Source organism: Anomaloglossus baeobatrachus, chromosome 4 (assembly GCF_048569485.1).
Source record: "Anomaloglossus baeobatrachus isolate aAnoBae1 chromosome 4, aAnoBae1.hap1, whole genome shotgun sequence".
Lineage (NCBI taxonomy): Eukaryota > Metazoa > Chordata > Amphibia > Anura > Aromobatidae > Anomaloglossus > Anomaloglossus baeobatrachus.
In genome coordinates, this window is record NC_134356.1 from 608,332,792 (window position 1) to 608,347,495 (window position 14,704).

At 53.3% G+C, this 14,704-nt stretch overlaps 1 protein-coding gene across 1 annotated transcript in view; it reads right to left on the reverse strand.

Moving 5' to 3' along the window:
* The window catches only part of GPAT2 (glycerol-3-phosphate acyltransferase 2, mitochondrial), a 277,049-nt gene that overhangs the window by 214,361 nt on the left and 47,984 nt on the right, over positions 1–14,704 (reverse strand). Inside the window, exon 5 of the mRNA XM_075346194.1 lies at positions 10,326–10,436. Coding sequence (XP_075202309.1) covers positions 10,326–10,436 — 111 coding nt within the window. The remainder of the gene's footprint in view (positions 1–10,325; positions 10,437–14,704) is intronic.

The following is a 14,704-nucleotide window of genomic DNA, read 5'->3' on the forward strand; positions in this document are numbered from 1 at the left end:
AAAGCCCAAGAGGCACCGACAGCTCTGGTCGAGTGTGCCTTGATCCCCGGCGGGGGAGGCACCCGAGAACCCTGGTAGGCATCGGAAATGGTCGACCTAATCCAACGGGCTAAGGTCGGCTTAGAAGCAGAGAGGCCCTTACGCCTACCTGTGGTTAGCACAAAGAAGGGAATTTTGTTACTTACCGTAAATTCCTTTTCTTCTAGCTCCTATTGGGAGACCCAGACGATTGGGTGTATAGCACTGCCTCCGGAGGCCACACAAAGCAATTACACTAAAAAGTGTAAGGCCCCTCCCCTTCTGGCTATACACCCCCAGTGGGATCACTGGCTCACCAGTTTTAGTGCAAAAGCAAGAAGGAGGAAAGCCAATAACTGGTTTAAACAAATTCACTCCGAAGTATCGTCGGAGAACTGAAAACCATTCAACATGAACAACATGTGTACCCGAAAAAACAACCAAAAATCCCGAAGGACAACAGGGCGGGTGCTGGGTCTCCCAATAGGAGCTAGAAGAAAAGGAATTTACGGTAAGTAACAAAATTCCCTTCTTCTTCGGCGCTCCATTGGGAGACCCAGACGATTGGGACGTCCAAAAGCTGTCCCTGGGTGGGTACAGAATACCTCATGTTAGAGCTGCGAAGACAGCCCTCCCCTACGGGGAGGCAACTGCCGCCTGCAGGACTCTTCTACCTAGGCTGGCGTCCGCCGAAGCATAGGTATGCACCTGATAATGTTTGGTGAAAGTGTGCAGACTCGACCAGGTAGCTGCCTGGCACACCTGTTGAGCCGTAGCCTGGTGTCGTAATGCCCAGGACGCACCCACGGCTCTGGTAGAATGGGCCTTCAGCCCTGATGGAACCGGAAGCCCAGCAGAACGGTAGGCTTCAAGAATTGGTTCTTTGATCCATCGAGCCAGGGTGGCCTTAGAAGCCTGCGACCCTTTGCGCTTACCAGCGACAAGGACAAAGAGTGCATCCGAACGGCGCAGGGGCGCCGTGCGGGAAATGTAGATTCTGAGTGCTCTCACCAGATCTAACAAATGTAAATCCTTCTCATACCGATGAACTGCATGAGGACAAAAAGAAGGCAAAGAGATATCCTGATTAAGATGAAAAGAGGATACCACCTTCGGGAGAAACTCCTGAATGGGTCGCAGCACTACCTTGTCCTGGTGGAAGACCAGGAAGGGAGCCTTGGATGACAGCGCTGCTAGCTCAGACACTCTCCGAAGAGATGTGATCGCTACCAGAAAAGCCACTTTCTGTGATAGTCTAGAAAGTGAAACCTCCCTCAGAGGCTCGAAGGGCGGCTTCTGGAGGGCAACTAGTACCCTGTTCAGATCCCATGGATCTAACGGCCGCTTGTACGGGGGTACGATATGACAAACCCCCTGCAGGAACGTGCGTACCTTAGAAAGTCGTGCTAGACGCTTCTGAAAAAAGACGGATAGCGCCGAGACTTGCCCTTTAAGGGAGCCGAGCGACAAACCTTTTTCTAACCCAGATTGCAGGAAAGAAAGAAATGTAGGCAATGCAAATGGCCAGGGAGACACTCCCTGAGCAGAGCACCAGGATAAGAATATCCTCCACGTTCTGTGGTAGATCTTAGCGGACGTGGGCTTCCTAGCCTGTCTCATGGTGGCAACGACCCCTTGGGATAATCCTGAAGACGCTAGGATCCAGGACTCAATGGCCACACAGTCAGGTTCAGGGCCGCAGAATTCCGATGGAAAAACGGCCCTTGGGACAGCAAGTCTGGTCGGTCTGGTAGAGCCCACGGTTGGCCGACCGTGAGATGCCACAGATCCGGATACCACGCCCTCCTTGGCCAGTCTGGGGCGACGAGTATGACGCGGCTGCAGTCGGATCTGATCTTGCGTAGCACTCTGGGCAAGAGTGCCAGAGGTGGAAACACATAAGGGAGCCGGAACTGCGACCAATCTTGCACTAAGGCGTCTGCCGCCAGAGCTCTGTGATCGCGAGACCGTGCCATGAAGGTTGGGACCTTGTTGTTGTGCCGGGACGCCATTAGGTCGACGTCCGGCCTTCCCCAGCGGCGACAGATTTCCTGAAACACGTCCGGGTGAAGGGACCATTCCCCTGCGTCCATGCCCTGGCGACTGAGGAAGTCTGCTTCCCAGTTTTCTACGCCGGGGATGTGAACTGCGGATATGGTGGAGGCCGTGGCTTCCACCCACATCAGAATCCGCCGGACTTCCTGGAAGGCTTGCCGACTGCGAGTCCCCCCTTGGTGGTTGATGTATGCCACCGCTGTGGAGTTGTCCGACTGAATTCGGATCTGCCTTCCTTCCAGCCACTGCTGGAAGGCTAGTAGGGCAAGATACACTGCTCTGATTTCCAGAACATTGATCTGAAGGGTGGACTCCTGCTGGGTCCACGTACCCTGAGCCCTGTGGTGGAGAAAAACTGCTCCCCACCCTGACAGACTCGCGTCTGTCGTGACCACCGCCCAGGACGGTGGTAGGAAGGATCTTCCCTGTGATAATGAGGTGGGAAGAAGCCACCACTGCAGAGAGTCCTTGGCCGTCTGGGAAAGGGAGACTTTCCTGTCCAGGGATGTTGACTTCCCGTCCCATTGGCGGAGAATGTCCCATTGAAGAGGGCGCAGATGAAACTGCGCAAACGGAACCGCCTCCATTGCCGCCACCATCTTCCCGAGGAAGTGCATGAGGCGTCTTAAGGAGTGCGACTGACTTTGAAGGAGAGCCTGCACCCCAGTCTGTAGTGACCGCTGCTTGTCCAGCGGAAGCTTCACTATCGCTGAGAGAGTATGAAACTCCATGCCAAGATACGTCAGTGATTGGGTCGGTAACAGAGTTGACTTTGAGAAGTTGATGATCCACCCGAACGTCTGGAGAGTCTCCAGTGCAACATCCAGGCTGAGTTGGCATGCCTCCTGAGAGGGTGCCTTGACAAGTAGATCGTCCAAGTAAGGGATCACAGAGTGTCCCTGAGAGTGCAAGACTGCTACCACTGCCGCCATGACCTTGGTGAACACCCGTGGGGCTGTCGCCAGACCAAATGGCAGAGCTACGAACTGAAGATGGTCGTCTCCTATCACGAAGCGTAGAAAGCGTTGGTGCTCTGTAGCAATCGGCACGTGGAGATAAGCATCTTTGATGTCTATTGATGCTAGGAAATCTCCTTGAGACATTGAGGCAATGACTGAGCGGAGGGATTCCATCCGGAACCGCCTGGCGTTCACATGCTTGTTGAGCAGTTTTAGGTCCAGAACAGGACGGAATGAGCCGTCCTTTTTTGGCACCACAAAGAGATTGGAGTAAAAACCTTGTCCTCGTTCCCGAAGAGGAACAGGGACCACCACTCCTTCTGCTCTTAGAGAATGCACCGCCTGCAGAAGGGCATCTGCTTGGTCGGGGTGTGGGGAAGTTCTGAAGAACCGAGGCGGAGGCCGAGAACTGAACTCTATCCTGTACCCGTGAGACAAAATGTCTGTTACCCACCGGTCTTTGACCTGTGGCAGCCAAATGTCGCAAAAGCGGGAGAGCCTGCCACCGACCGAGGATGCGGAGAGAGGCGGCCGAAAGTCATGAGGTAGCCGCCTTGGAAGCGGTACCTCCGGTTGCTTTCTTGGGGCGTGAGTGAGTCCGCCAGGAATCAGAGCTCCTTTGCTCTTTCTGAGTCCCTTTGGACGAGGAGAATTGGGGCTTGCCCGAGCCTCGAAAGGACCGAAACTTTGAATGCCACTTCCTCTGTTGAGGTTTGTTTGATCTGGGCTGGGGTAAGGAAGAGTCCTTACCTTTGGACTGTTTAATGATTTCCGCCAATTGCTCACCAAACAGTCTGTCTCCAGATAATGGCAAGCTGGTTAAACATTTTTTAGAAGCAGAATCTGCTTTCCATTCTTTTAACCACAAGGCTCTGCGCAAAACGACAGAGTTGGCGGATGCCATTGAGGTACGGCTCGTAGAGTCTAGTACCGCATTGATAGCGTAGGTCGCAAACGCAGTCATTTGCGTAGTTAAGGACGCCACTTGCGGCACTGCTGGACTTAAGAAAGAGTCCACCTGTGCCAGACCAGCTGAAATAGCTTGGAGCGCCCACACGGCCGCGAATGCTGGAGCAAACGACGCGCCAATAGCTTCATAGACAGATTTCAACCAAAGGTCCATCTGTCTGTCATTGGCATCTTTAAGTGAAGCCCCATCCTCCACTGCAACTATGGATCTAGCTGCAAGCCTGGATATTGGAGGGTCCACTTTCGGACACTGGGTCCAGCGCTTGACCACGTCAGGGGGAAAGGGATAACGTGTATCCTTCAGACGTTTGGAAAAACGCTTGTCCGGATAAGCATGGTGTTTCTGGATTGATTCTCTGAAGTCAGAGTGGTCCAGAAAAGTACTCAATTTACGCTTGGGATACAGAAAATGGAATTTCTCCTGCTGGGCAGCTGCCTCCTCTGCTGAAGGGGCTGGGGGAGAAATATCCAACAGCCTATTGATGGCCGCTATAAGGTCATTTACCATGGCGTCACCATCTGGCGTATCCAAATTGAGTGCGGTGTCAGGACCAGACTCCTGATCACCCACCTCTGTCTCATCATATAGAGACCCTTCTCGCTGAGACCCTGACCCGCGTGATGACGTGGAGGGTCTCTCCCAGCGAGTTCGCTTAGGCGGCCTGGGACTGTCATCAGAGTCAGAGCCCTCAGCCTGTGATGCCTGGGACCCCCTTGAAGTACGGATTAGTTCCAACTGAGGGGGACCTGGGAACATAGCCACAGCAGAGTCCATGGTCTGAGCCACTGGCCTGGACTGCAAGGTCTCCAGGATTTTTGTCATAGTCACAGACATTTTATCAGCAAAAACTGCAAATTCTGTCCCCGTCACCGGGGCAGGGTTCACAGGCGTCTCTGCCTGGGCTACCACCACAATAGGCTCTGGCTGACGAAGTGCCACTGGGACTGAACATTGCACACAATGAGAGTCGTTGGAGCCTGCTGGTAGATTAGCCCCACATGCTGTACAAGCAGTGTATACAGCCCGTGCCTTGGCACCCTTGCGTTTTGTGGATGACATGTTGCTGTCTCCTCAGAGCAATATAGGGGTATACAGCCAAGAAGCGACCGTACAGTGCAGTATATATATATATATATCTGGTACAGGAAAAAGTACACCAATACAACACTGTGGCACTAGTGGGGCCAGCACTAATGTGCTGCTTACCGCCCGCTAAACGCGGGTGTGTGGTCGCCAGAAATCCCTAGTCTGGGTCTCCCAGAGCCTGTGTCCGTCCTCCAGCCAGACTGCATGCAGGAATGGCTGCCGGCGTCCTGTGGAGGGGGGGCGGGCCCTGGGCGTGCTCAGACCAAAAGCGGGAAACCTGCGTCCCACTGTGCCTAGTGAGAGGGCTGGAGCATGTAAATAAGGCTCCAGCCCTCGGCGCTGACGATTGCACAGCGTCTGTCCCATTCCCTGAGTGACAGGGAGGGGGCGGGAACGAAGCGGAGCTAGGCCGCAAAAGCCGGGGACTAAATTTATAAGCGCCGCCGCCGTAAAAGCGCGGTCGGCGCTAAGTCCCCGGCGCACTACAAGTCCCAGCCGCGCCGCCGCTCCGAGAGTGGCCGGCGCGGTAGTTCCCAGCACATGAAGTCACACAGCTAAGCTGCTGTGACTCAAACCCCAGCGTGCAGCGCTACTGTCCCCGGCGCACTAACACACCCAGCAAGTCTGGAGTGTGCTGTGCCTGTCTGTACGGGGACACAGAGTACCTGAAAGTTGCAGGGCCTTGTCCCTGAACGGTACCCAGCTCCGTATCCAGCAGGTTCACTGGGTCTGTGGATGGAGCCCGGCCTCAGGGCTTGGGGGCCGGTAAGATCCCACTTCCTCAGAGCCCCTCAGGGGGATGGGGAAGGAAAACAGCATGTGGGCTCCAGCCTCTGTACCCGCAATGGGTACCTCAACCTTACAAACCACAAGTGGGGTAAGAAGGGAGCATGCTGGGGGCCCCATATGGGCCCTCTTTTCTTCCATCCGACATAGTCAGTAGCTACTGCTGACTAAACAGTGGAGCTATGCGTGGATGTCTGACCTCCTTCGCACAAAGCAGAAAACTGGTGAGCCAGTGATCCCACTGGGGGTGTATAGCCAGAAGGGGAGGGGCCTTACACTTTTTAGTGTAATTGCTTTGTGTGGCCTCCGGAGGCAGTGCTATACACCCAATCGTCTGGGTCTCCCAATGGAGCGCCGAAGAAAAGAGAGGTGCACCGCCTAAGAGCAGCGGTGCGAGACACATAGATCCGGAGCGCCCGCACCAGATCCAGAGTATGCAACGCTTTTTCAAAGCGATGAACAGGAGCCGGACAAAAGGAAGGCAGGGTAATGTCTTGGTTAAGGTGGAAAGGAGAAACCACCTTAGGAAGAAAGTCCGGAGTCGGACGGAGAACCACCTTGTCTTGATGGAAAATCAAAAAAGGTGACTCCTAAGAGAGCGCAGCCAAATCAGAGACTCTCCTGAGGGAAGTTATGGCCACTAGAAAGACTACTTTCTGCGAAAGACGAAACAAGGAAACCTCCCCAAGAGGCTCAAAGGGGGGTTTCTGCAAGGCCGTGAGGACCAAATTGAGGTCCCAGGGATCCAAGGGCCGCTGGTAAGGCGGAATGATGTGAGACGCGCCCTGCATGAAGGCGCAATCAAATCACTAACATCTGAGTCACCTTCGGACAGATCAATGGGGCACATGGAGGTAGCCTCCGAGCCCCCTGTAAAGGCATCCTCCCCGTCCGGCGAGTCAGTTTCAGAAGCAGAGCCGTGAGACGAGGAAGGGGAGGGAGCCCTACGTCTCCTCTTAGGAGGACGGGGCCTGGGACCAGATGAAGAATCGTCTGTGAGCTCCGCTGAGGGAGCCCTAGCAGCAGAGGCGCCCTGAGAAGGGGGCTGATGCATGTTCACCAAAGTCCGGGACAGCTGTCCCATGGAGTCGGCAAAAGACTGGGAGATTGACCTAGAGAAGGATTCTACCCAAGCCGGGGGTTCAGCCACCGGAGCCGGAGCAGCCGGAGGGACCACTGTGGGTGCGATTCCAGGCTGAGGCATTGTCAGGTTAGAGCAGGCATCACAATGTGGATATGTGCTCGGTTCAGGCAGTATGAGCTTACATGCAGTGCATATTGAGTACAGCCTTATAGCCTTGCTCCTCGTGTGAGACATGCTGCTGGAGTGGGGGCTCTGAGCCAGAATGACCCCCAGAGAGTATATAAGAAGGTCCACAACCGGAGGTTGTGGCTTACCAGACAGTTTGTGTGCCCTCCAGATCCCACAGCCCGGACCCCCAAGCAGTTTAGCAGGGATGCTGCAGCCAGCGCTGATCGCAGAGAAAAACGCTGAGAAAATGGCGCCGGAGCGAGGAGAGGGGGCGGGACCTGCTCTGAGAGCGGGATCTGGAGGGCCTAGGAGACTTACAGGGGAGGGGACATGTACTCAGAGAGGAGTGTCCCTCCCCTGTGCCGAACGGCCGCTGGGCGGAGCCGCACTGTCCCTCTGCATGATTGACATGCGAGGGCAGTGAAATCGAAAGTAGGCTACGGCGAAGCCGGGGCCTAAATTTGAGCGATGCGGCCGGCGCGCAGGCACCGTCGGCGCGGTTCTCAGGCGACAGCCAGAGAACCGGCCGGAAATGTCAGAAAAGTTACACAGCACACTCTCCCACCATAATAAAGTACAGGGACCCCCAGAATATAAACGTCTCAGCTACTTAGCTTGCTGAGACGCAGGGTTCCAAGTCCCTGGGGATGAGTGCTCCGTCCAGCAGGATCCTGAGGGGCTGCGGATGGAGACCGATCTCCTGCAAAGCATGGAGAACCGTGCTGGCTCCCACTTCAAGCCAGAGCCCGAGGGATGGTGAAGGAGCGCGGCATGTAAGGCTCCAGCCTTGGAATCAACCTTAACAACACCGCCGACACAGTGGGGTGAGAAGGGACAAGCCGGGAGTCCAGACTTGGACCCGCTTTTCTTCAAACACTTTCCAAAAATGAAAAATCAGATGAGAATGCATGTGTGGATGTATGCCTCCTGAACACAAAGCAATGAACTGGCTAGATCTCGTTCTCCAGGGGGTGTATAGGCACAGAGGGAGGAGCTACACTTTTTAGTGTAGTACTTTGTGTGTCCTCCGGAGGCAGAAGCTATACACCCAATGTCTGGGTCTCCCATAGGAACGATAAAGAAAGGCTCTCTATATACAATGTCTGTAGACAGAGAGCTAATAATCATAGCAGGGGGCGTGCCGGACTAGCTGACCTCTAGCTGACTTAAGGTACCGTCACACTAAGCAACATTGCTAGCAACATCGCTGCTGAGGCACAACTTGCTAGCGATGTTGCTTAGTGTGACATCTAGCAACAACCTGGCCCCTGCTGTGAGGTCGTTGGTTGTTGCTGAATGTCCTGGGCCATTTTTTAGTTGTTGATCTCCCGCTGTGAAGCACACATCGCTGTGTGTGACAGCGACAGAGCAACAACTAAATGTGTAGGCAGCAGGAGCCAGCTTCTGCGGACGCTGGTAACCAATGTAAATATCGGGTAACCAAGAAGCCCTTCCCTTGGTTACCCGATATTTACCTTTTTTACCAGACTGCGCCGCTCTCAGCTGTCAGTGCCGGCTCCTGCTCTGTGCACATGTAGCTGCAGTACACATCGGGTAATTAACCCCATGTGTACTGTAGGTAGGAGAGCAGGGAGCCAGCGCTAAGCAGTGTGCGCGGCTCCTGCTCTCTGCACATGTAGCTGCAGTACACATCGGGTAATTAACCCCATGTGTACTGTGGCTAGGTGTGCAGGGAGCCAGCGCTAAGCGGTGTGCGGGTTGGTTACCCGATATTTACCTTAGTTACCAAGCGCAGCATACTTCCACGTGTAGCGACGCTCCAGCGATCCCTGCCAGGTCAGGTTGCTGGTGGGATCGCTGGAGCGTCGCAGTGTGACATCTCACCAGCAACCTCCTAGCAACTTACCAGCGATCCCTATCAGGTTGTATCGTTGTTGGGATCGCTGGTAAGTTGTTTAGTGTGACTGGGCCTTTAGTCCAGTAATGATAATCTCCTTAAGCTAAAACAAACATTGCAGGTAAACAATTGCACACAATGTGATAAGTAGAGATGTTCGTACCAAATACAGATAAAAAAAAAAAAAAAGTTCGGGTCCAGTATTAGGATGCTTTAAATATGCAAATCACTCACATGAGCATAGCTGTGCTCGGGTACGCTCGGTGTGTTTGAATGGCTCACACTGAGGGTGACAACAGCGTTATCGGATGTAATTTGCACCAAACAAAAAAAAAAAAAAAATTGAAAAACCACTGTCCTCCCGCCCTCAAAAGTGATCTGTTTATGGCTGGATGTTTGAGACTCAAGCTGCCCAATTAGCGACTTCCATTGGGGTTAAGGTCAACTCCAAGTCCCAAACAGAACTTTATCTAAAGTCCGGCTGAACCGAACTTCCATGGGTTTGCTCATCTCTAGTGATGAGAGACACATCAGTGGAATCTGTGTTAGCCCCTGCAGCATGCTGTCTTCAGATTACATAACAAAAACCTACTGACAGATTCTCTTTAACCTCTTCCTGGTGTAAGTTGTAATAGTAGTTCCTAATTGGGATGCGATTGGTACCTAATTGGTATAGCGCATGTTCAGGAAGTGAGCTCGCACCTTACCAGATACCAATTGTGTTACATAGCACCCATCTGTTTGCAACAAATTTGTGTTATTTAACCAATCACCAGCAGTAGAATATAAATGGCTGGGTTGTCGATACACGGTGCCTGTCCCCCCCCTCAAAAAAAAAAAAAACGACAATACCATGGTGACAACAAACCAACTACTTTTTCTTACTCAGAAAGTATTAGGCCCGGGCCACATGGGAACTAATGTGATCCTCGCATGACACTCGGTTCATGCTGGCAGCACAGCGGGAGCCGAGTGTCACTGCGACTGAGACCTCAGCTGCAGGGGACGGGCTGACACTGAGGAGGGGAGGGAGTTATCACCCTCTCTCCTCTGTTGCCAGCTATTAACCTTCTTGCTCTGCACTCGCATTACACCAGTGTACTGCGAGTGCAGTGCGATTTTTCTCTCCCCACATAGACTTGAATGGGTGCAAAAGAATCTAGTATCACATTACAGCTGTAGCATGCTGCGACTATTTTCTCGGTCCGATTAGGGCTGAGAAAATAATCGCTCTTGGGTGCTGACACACAGGCTAAAATTGGTCCGAGTGGAATGCGATGTTTTATCGCCCTCCACTCGCTCCGATTTTCATGCCGTGTGTCTTAGGCCTTATGAGATTACCTGGGATGTTTCCAAATCTTCTCAGACCATGCTGAACAGGAGTCTTCATCGGCTGGCCTCTCGCATATAAAGACGACATGGCATAATCTTCTGACCAACCAACCGCGATACCTTCACAATATGAAAGGAAATGGAAATAAAGAAAAAAACATAGTAGTGTTTGATACAGGTGTTTGGTAGAAACGCCCTAACAGAGAGCCTAAATTACATTTCTCTCCATAGCAATGGCCTAATGCCATATGTACAGGACACCCAGGAGGACACATGATTTAGGAGTGGACCACATCTAGAAAAATTGTCCAAGATAGGAAAAGGTAAATACAGTAAAACAATAAAAAAAGAGAATTTTGTTACTTACCGTAAATTCTTTTTCTTATAGTTCCGTATTGAGAGACCCAGACCATGGGTGTTTAGCTTCTGCCTCCGGAGGACACACAAAGTACTACACTTAAAAGTGTAGCTCCTCCCTCTGAGCTTATACACCCCTTGGTAGCCAGTCCTAGCCAGTTTAGTGCAAAAGCTGAAGGAGAATAGCCACCCACAAGTAGAACCGAGTAAGAACCGGAACAACCGGAGACTCTATCCACGACAACATCCGGTGATAACACACGGAACAAGAAAATTGCCAACAGGCAACAGGGAGGGAGCTGGGTCTCCCAATACGGAACTATAAGAAAAAGAATTTACGGTAAGTAACAAAATTCTCTTCTTCTTTATCGTTCCTTTGGGAGATCCAGACCATGGGACGTTCCAAAGCTGTCCCTGGGTGGGAATAAACAGAAAAAACTAAGAAGTAGGCGGAGCCTAACTTCACAAGTGGGCGACAGCCGCCTGAAGGATGCGTCTGCCCAAGTTCGCATCTGCCGAAGCATGAGCATGCACTTGGTAGTGCTTCGAAAAGGTATGCAGGCTAGTCCAAGTGGCAGCCTGACAGACTTGTTGAGCCGTAGCCTGGTGCCTAAAAGCCCAAGAGGCACCGACAGCTCTGGTCGAGTGTGCTTTGATCCCCGGCGGGGGAGGCACCTGAGTACTCTGGTAGGCGTACGAAATGGTCGATCTAATCCAACGGGCCAAGGTCGGCTTAGAAGCAGAGAGACCCTTGCGCCGCCCTGTCGTTAGCACAAAAAGAGAGGTGCACCGCCTAAGCGCAGCGGTGCGAGACACATAAATCCGGAGAGCACGCACCAGATCTAGAGTATGCAGCGCTTTCTCAAATTGATGAACAGGGGCCGGACAGAAGGAAGGCAAGGGAATATCCTGGTTAAGGTGGAAGGGAGAGACCACCTTAGAAAGAAAGTCCGGGGTCGGACGGAGAACTACCTTGTCTTGGTGAAAAAACAAAAAAGGTGACTCCGAGGAGAGCGCAGCCAAATCAGAGACTCTCCTGAGAGAAGTTATGGCAACTAGAAAGGCCACCTTTTGAGAAAGACAATACAAAGAAACCTCCCTAAGGGGCTCGAATAGGGGTTTCTGCAATACCGCGAGGACCAAGTTAAGGTCCCAGGGATCCAAGGGCCGCCGATAAGGCGTAATGATGTGAGACGCACCTTGCATGAAGGTGCGGACCTGAGCCAGCCGGGCGAGACGCCGCTGGAACAGCACTGATAGAGCTGAGACTTGTCCCTTGAGAGAGTTGAGGGACAGTCCTAGCTGCAGACCGGACTGTAAAAAAGACAGAAGGGTCGGCAACGAGAATGGCCAAGGAGAATGGCTGGAAGAGCGACACCAGGACAGGAACATTTTCCAAGTCCTGTGATAGATCTTGACGGAGGAAGACTTACGGGCCCGAGTCATAGTGGAGATGACTTCAGGAGGAATACCAGAAGCCGTCAAAATCCAGGACTCAAGAGCCACGCCGTCAATTTGAGTGCCGCAGAATTCGGGCGGAAAAACGGACCTTGCGAGAGCAGGTCTGGACGGTCCGGAAGATGCCACGGCATCTCCACGGACAGTTGGAGCAGGTCCGGATACCAAGCTCGCCTGGGCCAGTCCGGTGCAATGAGGATGACTCGACGGCCCTCCATTCTGATCTTGCGCAGGACTCTGGGCAAGAGAGCTAGAGAGGGAAACACGTAGGACAGACGAAACTGGGACCAGTCTTGAACCAGAGCGTCCGCGGCGAAGGCCTGAGGATCGTGGGAGCGAGCCACGTAAACCGGAACCTTGTTGTTGTGACGGGATGCCATTAGGTCCACGTCCGGAGTGCCCCACTTGCGGCAGATTGACTGAAACACTGCCGGGTGCAGGGATCACTCGCCACCGTCCACGGATTGACGGCGGAGATAATCTGCCTCCCAGTTTTCTACGCCAGGGATGTGGACTGCGGATATGGTGGACTTGGAGTCCTCCGCCCATTGAAGAATGCGTTGGACCTCCAACATTGCCAGGCGGCTGCGTGTCCCGCCTTGGTGATTGATGTAGGCAACCGCTGTCGCGTTGTCTGACTGGACTCGAATGTGCCTGCCCGCCAACAGGTGGTGAAAGGCTAGGAGAGCTAGAAGCACAGCTCTGGTTTCCAGCACATTGATTGAAAGGGCTGACTCGGACGGAGTCCAAGTACCCTGTGCTCTGTGGTGGAGATGTACCGCTCCCCAGCCGGATAGGCTGGCATCCGTGGTGAGAATCACCCAGGACGGAGTCAGGAAGGAGCGCCCTTGGGACAGGGAGAGGGGTCGAAGCCACCACTGAAGAGAGCTCCTGGTCCGTGGCGACAGAGCCACTAACCTCTGTAAGGAGGAAGGCCGCTTGTCCCAACAGCGGAGAATGTCCAGCTGCAGAGGACGCAGATGGAACTGGGCAAAGGGAACCGCCTCCATGGAGGCCACCATTTGACCCAGCACCTGCATCAGGCGCCTGAGGGAATAACAGCGGGGCCTCAGGAGAGAGCGCACTGCTAGCCGGAGAGACTGCTGTTTGATTAAGGGCAACTTCACAAGTGCCGGCAAAGCCTCGAACTGGATCCCTAGGTACGTGAGACTCTGGGTCGGAGTCAGAGTGGATTTGGGAAGATTGATAATCCACCCGAATTGGGCTAGGGTGGCGAGAGTGAGCTAAACACTCCGCTGACAGTCTGCGCTGGATGTACGCTTGACTAGAAGGTCGTCCAGATAAGGAAGCACTGCTAACCCCTGGAGGTGCAGGACCGCAATCACTGCCGCCATGACCTTGGTGAATACCCGAGGGGCCGTGGCTAACCCGAAGGGGAGAGCCACGAATTGGAAATGATTCTCTCCTATCGCAAAACGTAACCAACGCTGATGTGACACTGCGATTGGCACATTCAGATAGGCATCTCTGATGTCGATGGACGCCAGGAACTCCCCTTGGGTCATAGAGGCAATGAATGATCGCAGAGACTCCATGCGAAAATGCCGCACCCGGACATGCTTGTTGAGAAGCTTGAGATCCAGGATGGGCCGGAAGGTACCGTCCTTTTTTGGAACTAGGAAGAGATTTGAGTAAAAACCTCTGAACCGTTCCTGAGTGGGAACTGGGAATCACTCCGTTTGCCTGCAAGGACGCCACGGCCTGCGAGAAGGCGGCGGCCTTGGAGCAGGGGGGAGTTGAGAGAAAAATCTGTTTGGAGGGCTGGAAGAGAATTCTATCCTGTAGCCGTGAGATATGATGTCTCTCACCCACTGATCGGAGACTTGCTTTAACCAAGCGTCGCCAAAGTGGGAGAGCCTGCCACCGACTAAGGACGTGGCTGGAGCGGGCCCAGAGTCATGAGGAAGCTGCCTTAGTGGCAGAACCTCCTGCGGTCTTCTGCGGACGCGCTTTTGGGCGCCAGTTGGATTTCTGGTCCTTAGCTGAGTTAACGGACGAGGCGGAGGGCTTAGAGGACGACCAGTTGGAGGAACGAAAGGAACAAAACCTCGACTGATTCCTACCCTGGGCGGGTTTCCTGGTCTTGGTTTGTTGCATGGAAGTACTCTTCCCGCCAGTAGCTTCCTTAATAATTTCATCCAGCTGTTCACCGAACAGCCGGGAACCAGCAAAAGGGAGCCCAGCAAGGAACTTCTTTGAAGAAGCATCTGCCTTCCACTCTCGAAGCCACAAGATCCTGCGGATAACGAGGGAATTAGCCGAAGCCACCGCAGTGCGGTGAGAAGCCTCTAGCATTGCAGACATGGCATAAGATGAAAAAGCTGAAGCCTGAGCAGTTAAGGTAACCATCTCAGGCATAGATTCCTTGGTGAGGGAATGCATCTCCTCTAGAGAAGCAGAGATGGCTTTGAGAGCCCACACTGCTGCAAAAGTCTGGGAAAACGCGGCCCCCACAGCTTCATACACAGATTTGGCCAGAAGGTCAATCTGACGGTCAGGGGAATCCTTAAGTGAGGTGCCGTCAGCCACCGACACAACGGTCCGGGCTGAGA